Raw genomic sequence first — 6,248 nt, forward strand, 5'->3', positions numbered from 1 at the left:
CTTTTAATCACCAGATATCGCCTACTCTTCTCTCTACTTCTTGCATTAGAGTAGTGTAGCATGTTACTGCTTTCCGTTAATCCTATTCTGATGCATAGCCTGTCATTGTTGCTATAGCTGTTGATACCTTACCTGCAATCCTAAATGCTTAGTATAGGATGCTAGATTACCATCAGTGGCCCTACATTCTTGTCACTCTGCCATGCTATACTATCGGGCCGTGATCACGTCGGGTGTTGATCACGGGTATATGCTATTCATACATACTATACAGGTGGTGACTAAAGTCGGGTCGGCTCGTTGAGTACCCGCAAGTGTTTCGGATGTGGGTGCTGAAGGGGCAGGTGGCTCCATCCAGGTAGTGGTGGGCCTAAGTTCCTGACGGCCCCGACTGTTACTTTGAGGCGGAGCGACAGGGCAGGCGGAGACCACCTAGGTGAGAGGTGGGCCTGGCCCTGGTCGGCGTTCGCGGTTACTTCAAGATAACACGCTTAACGAGATCTTGGTACTTGATCTGAGTCTGGCTACTGGCCTATACGCACTAACCAACTACGCGGGAACAGTTATGGGCACTCGACGTCGTGGTATCAGCCGAAGCCTTCGTGACGTTAGCAACTGAGCGGCGCGCGCCAGGTTGGACCGCGTAATGCAACTTCCTTTGTAATGGAGGTTGCTAGGTCTGCTCACCGGCCGCGTACGCAACGTGCAGGTGTGCAATGGGCGATGGGCCAAGACCCATGCGCCATAGGATTTAGACCGGCGTGCTGACCTCTTTGTTGTGCATAGGTAGGGCTACGACGTGTTGATCTTCCGAGGCGGGCATGACCCATGAAAGTGTGTCCGGACAAAGGGGATCGAGCGTGTTGGGAAATGTGGTGCACCCCTGCAGGGAAGTTAATCTATTCGAATAGCCGTGATCTTCGGTAACATGACGACTTGGAGTTGTACCCTGACCTTATGACAACTAGAACCGGATACTTAATAAAACGCACCCTTCCAAGTGCCAGATACAACCGGTGGTCGCTCTTTCACAGGGCGACGAGGGGAGGATCATCGGTTAGGATTATGCTTGCGATGTTACTTGGTGAACTTACCATCTACTCTCTTCTTCTGCTGCAAGATGGAGGTTACCAGAAGCATAGTCTTCGAAAGGACTAGCTATCCCCCCTCTTATTCCAGCATTCTGCAGTTCAGTCCACATATGATATCCCTTTTCCGTTTGATACCAATGCATACATATGTAGTGTAGCTCCTTGTTTGCGAGTACTTTGGATGAGTACTCACGGTTGCTTTGCTCCCTCTTTTCCCCCTTTCTATACCCATTTGCTGCGACTAGACGATGGAGCCCAGGAGCCAGACGCCACTGTCGATGACTACTACTACTACTCCGGAGGTGCCTACTACTACGTGCAGCCCGTTGACGACGACCAGGAGTAGTTTAGGAGGATCCCAGGAAGGAGGCCCGCGCCTCTTTCGATCTGTATCCCAGTTTGTGCTAGCCTTCTTAAGGTAAATTTGTTTAACTTATGTCTGTACTCAGATATTGTTGCTTCCGCTGACTCGTCTATGATCGAGCTCTTGTATTCGAGCCCTCGAGGCCCCTGGTTTGTAATATGATGCTTGTATGACTTATTTTATTTGTAGAGTTGTGTTGTGATATCTTCCCGTGAGTCCCTGATCTTGATCGTACACGTTTGCGTGTATGATTAGTGCACGATTGAATCGAGGGCGTCACATGTGTGCTCGCCTGGACCAACGCCAGAGGGCTAGATCCGAGGCTTGCCAAGCGGCGGTCACCGACAGTCATCGATTTGTGTCCCTCACAGTCCACCGAGACTGGCTAGGGACGCAGGTATTAACGCTTCCTATGGTGGAGGCTCTGACCCAGAATCAATGGCTGATGTCGGGCTAGGAGTGAATGGGGAGGCCTCCACTCCTCCTACCGTTGTGGGTGCGCGTGAAGGGGGTGGTTCATGGTGTTTCGGACCTTGGATGTCGGGGTGACGGCCTCGGATGGTGGGCCGCATGGTTGACTCTCCAGCGGGCGCTATAGCAGCAGTGGTGGCTTGCCCTCTTGGTCGCCGGGGCAGCGAGGGGGTAGCGTCAGGTGGCTCAGGCTCATTCACTGTCGGTAGCAGTGGAGATGCCCAGATCTAGAGCTGGGAGTCGGAGCGTGTCGCGGTTGTCCTAGCTACTCCGTGGGGCACGGGTGAGCTTCGGAACGAAAGCTTTGCGCCTTGGTGCCGAAGGCGGCGATGCTCACGGATGCCGCTCCCTTCTTGAAGACGTCATCGTGGTTCTCCTCTTCGTGCCAAGTTGCGGATGAAAATCCATGCTTGCTTCGGACTCGACAGTGAAGACGCTTCGCGCCGTCTTCCCTCATGAGGGCGTTATCGTGGAGCTTATGTGTGGTAGGGCGTAGCGTGGCGTTGTACTCCGTCTCTCTGTTTTCTCTTTCGGTAGCGTATTTGTGTGATCTGATTATCATGGGATCGGCTTTGTAAGACGGCTACCTCTCCATCTTGTATTGTTCGACCGTGTACTTTGAGGCCCTGCTTGATAGCAGAGTATTTTCTAAATATTATGAGAATACTACAGTTTTTTAGATTACCATAGTATTTTTTACAACGAGCTGTTTGGTTGCCACTAAAAACTGTAATTTTAATACTGCAGTATTTACCAAACCAAGTTTTTTCTCTGCATAAAAAAAAGACATCTGGACCTCTTTTTTTAAAACAGAGCGGCTGTAGAAAAACGAGGGGAAGCATTGCTATCTTTTCCCTCACTATTCGCATCAATTCTCCTTCGCTTCCATGCCATCGTTGCCACCGCCATGTCGTTGCTGGAGTTTTCTTCCTCAGCGGCAAAATTGTAGTAGGCGTCGCATGGCTCGCCCCTGCTACCTAGAGGCCATGGCATGTTTCTGCAAGGGGCTGCAATAGATCGCAGCTGCCTGGATGCATGGATCTCTGCGTTCTTATGCATGATACAGCCAGCCAGGTAGAGCAGCGCTGCTCTTACGCTGGTCTGTTGCTGGTTGCAATGGCTAGTCAGCTAACATCTAGAAAATATGCTTGTATGCAGTGCTAACAGCTAGTCCGCTAATGTTATGTCAATGTACCAAACAGGTTCTCTGTATCACGAATACTTTAAAATACTCTGTTATGTCAAAACTATAGTATTGTGTACCTATTGACTAAATTACTGTAGTTTTCAATACTTTAGTTTTTATAATACTTTGCTATCAAACAGGGCCTGACTGTTGTTGTTGTTTTACATATAAAGCGGGGTAAAAGTTTGTTTCGAGAAGCTAGTTTTCAGTTTGTAGTTTCATTCACAAGCATACAAACTTTAATTATGATGCTCGTAATCTTGCCAAGTTCTCTTGTAATCTAGAAATAGATAGACATATTTGGTTGGGCAATTCTGATACCCAAATAGTGTACCTATGAACGTTGTTTTGAATGAATAAAACTTAGCGAGTTTCTCAAAAAAGAAAAAGTCGCAGGCTCGCAGCACAATATCATAGAGAGAAAAACAAAGGCGCGACAGAGGCACGCAGCAGCCGCCGGCCGCCACGGCGAAGGCTTTCGGCCACCGTAACACTACACAGTCGCACACATCAGCCGCCTAGGGCTCCCACCGCGGCCGGCTCATGACTCCACGAGGCGACGTGGCTAGCAGCGGCGAGCCAGCCCTTCTCTGGATCGGCCTTCATCCCTGCAAGATGCAGATATTAATTTCTTTGAATCACTCCCAATTTTCTTCCTCTAAATTTCACTTAGGTCATCAAGTAGCATAAATAATCCACATTGAGATCTTGTTGTCTTACAGTTTATACCGTGCAAAAGCCATTGTTGTTTACATTTTACAGGTTCACAACAAAGGCCACTTTTACAATAATAATTTCCAATTTGGTAGCATAGATAAATATAATTCACTCAATAGTATATATGGTCCAGAATTTGAATTTGAATTTGAATTTCTTTTTCCCACTGCGTATTGACCTCCTAGTCACAGCCGAGTCCTGCTTAATACCTCATGTTCGTTATGACCCTATCATATTAGGGAGATACTGAAGACGTGAACTGCGGCATAAACAGGGGTCGTTCTCACTGTTACAGCAAGCGTACGTCTCGTTCACAATAGTAAATTCTATTATACGAGCATCAGGCAACCACACTTCTTCACGGCTACGCAGGAGCCCCTTTCCACAAAGTACAACTCCGTGCACGCACCGCATCTATGTACTAGCTATCTCCCACTTAAATAACTACAAGTACCTGTGACTCTGAGTACTATATATTCCCACCTAGTTCCATTAACAATCCAAACCAAAACATAGTACTCGTACTTACTACTAGCAGTGGGAAGCAATTTGGAAGAGGACAGCCTGATCAAACATGGCCATCACCAGGGCTTCGCTCCTTGCCATCCTTGGCTGCCTCTGCTTCTGCAGTTCTGCCCTTGGAGCTCGCGAGCTGAACGGTGACTTGTCAATGGTAGCAAGGCATGAGGGTTGGATGACGGAGTACGGTCGCGTGTACAAGGACGCTGCTGAAAAGGCGCAGAGGTTTGAGATATTCCAGGCTAATGTCAGGTTCATCGAGTCATTCAACGCCGGAAACAGCAAGTTCTGGCTCAGCATCAACCAGTTTGCGGATCTCAGCAATGATGAGTTCAGGGCGACCAAGACTAACAAGGGGTTCATTCCCAACAAGGTGAAGGTTCCAACAGAATTCAGGTATGAGAATATGAGCTTTGATGCACTTCCGGCGATGGTGGACTGGAGGACAAAGGGTGCGGTCACTCCCATCAAGAATCAAGGCCAGTGTGGTAAGTACATTTATGCTACATGTGAAATAATATGTATATTGAGAATCTTTTACATATTAGAATGTGTGTGATTGACTGCGACTGAATTATTTGCAGGTTGTTGTTGGGCATTTTCTGCTGTTGCTGCAACAGAGGGCATTGTCAAGCTAAGTACTGGCAATCTGGTCTCGCTCTCAGAGCAAGAATTGGTGGATTGTGATGTCCATGGCGAGGACCAAGGCTGTGAGGGTGGGCTCATGGATGATGCATTCAAATTCATTATCAAGAATGGAGGCCTCACCAAAGAGTCCAGTTATCCATATGCCGGTGCAGACGACAAATGCAAGAGTGGATCCAACGGTGTTGCAACAATTAAGGGCTATGAGGATGTGCCTACCAATGATGAGGGTGCTCTCATGAAGGCTGTGGCAAGCCAACCCGTGTCAGTTGCAGTGGATGGAGGCGATATGACATTCCAATTCTACTCCGGCGGCGTGATGACCGGCTCTTGTGGCACTGATTTGGATCATGGGATTGCGGCCATCGGTTATGGAACTACTAGTGACGATACAAAGTATTGGTTATTGAAGAATTCTTGGGGCACAACATGGGGTGAGAATGGATATTTAAGAATGGAGAAAGACATCGCCGACAAGAAGGGCATGTGTGGCCTTGCCATGGAGCCTTCCTACCCCACGGCATAGTTAAACCATCAAATGCCACATATTCACACAGATATGATATAATAAATACATGCATGTCTCTTGTTCTATCGTAGTATTACAGTACATATGTGTGCTTGTAAATTGTATTACACAAATATGTTGTATGTACATACACTTTATATACACCCTGTGTGTAATATCCTGAGAGATTATTACAAATATAAAACACATTGCAAGAAGGGCGATATGAAGAGTTCAATGGAAGGAGGTTGTACACTTGTATTGATTGCACCAAACCGCAAGGTCCTCCGAATGGATTGCCTTCCTATGGGAGTGGAGTCCGCTCGCTGAAGCCTCGAATGTTGGCACCACCGCCCTGATGGTCTTCAAGATCTAAGGTATGGAGATCTCCTTGGCACCTTCTCCTGCCCCTGACTAACGTCCTAGTACTTGGCTTCTAGCCCTATCTTTATCCAGCCTACGTGCCATGGACCCTATTACCGTCTCGTTTTTATGGCATGTATCCCTTAACTTCTAGACTCTCCTATTGTTTGTTGGACGGTGGTGCCCTAATGGCTTTATTTATAATTTCAAGCAAGTATCTAAAAAAATCTATGACCCTGATAAGTGTTGAACGTCAGGTACGAGCACATGTCAACTTCAAACGTTTTTATGGCAAATTTAGTTATGCGAGGATGGCCTTTAGTTGGCAAGCATGTCAACTTCCATGCTTTAGTTGGCCCTAGGCACACCTATACCTGCTCAGCG

The 6,248-nt window shown here is 47.6% G+C and overlaps 1 protein-coding gene across 1 annotated transcript; it reads left to right on the forward strand.

Annotated features, from left to right (window-relative positions):
- The first annotated feature begins 4,403 nt into the window (after positions 1–4,403).
- On the forward strand, positions 4,404–5,519 carry LOC123137476 (senescence-specific cysteine protease SAG39-like). Its single transcript, XM_044557288.1, has 2 exons — positions 4,404–4,836; positions 4,933–5,519. The coding sequence occupies exons 1-2, from the start codon at positions 4,404–4,406 to the stop codon at positions 5,517–5,519; spliced, it is 1,020 nt and encodes a 339-aa protein (XP_044413223.1).
- Positions 5,520–6,248: the final 729 nt, after the last annotated feature.

The sequence above is a fragment of the Triticum aestivum genome, chromosome 1A (genome assembly GCF_018294505.1).
Source record: "Triticum aestivum cultivar Chinese Spring chromosome 1A, IWGSC CS RefSeq v2.1, whole genome shotgun sequence".
Taxonomy (NCBI): domain Eukaryota; kingdom Viridiplantae; phylum Streptophyta; class Magnoliopsida; order Poales; family Poaceae; genus Triticum; species Triticum aestivum.

Coding starts and splice junctions, on each gene's coding strand:
- LOC123137476 (XM_044557288.1), top strand. CDS start 4,404: ATGGCCATCACCAGGGCTTCGCTCCTTGCCATCCTTGGCTGCCTCTGC. Junction 4,837..4,932: donor CAAGAATCAAGGCCAGTGTG/GTAAGTACATTT, acceptor AATTATTTGCAG/GTTGTTGTTGGGCATTTTCT.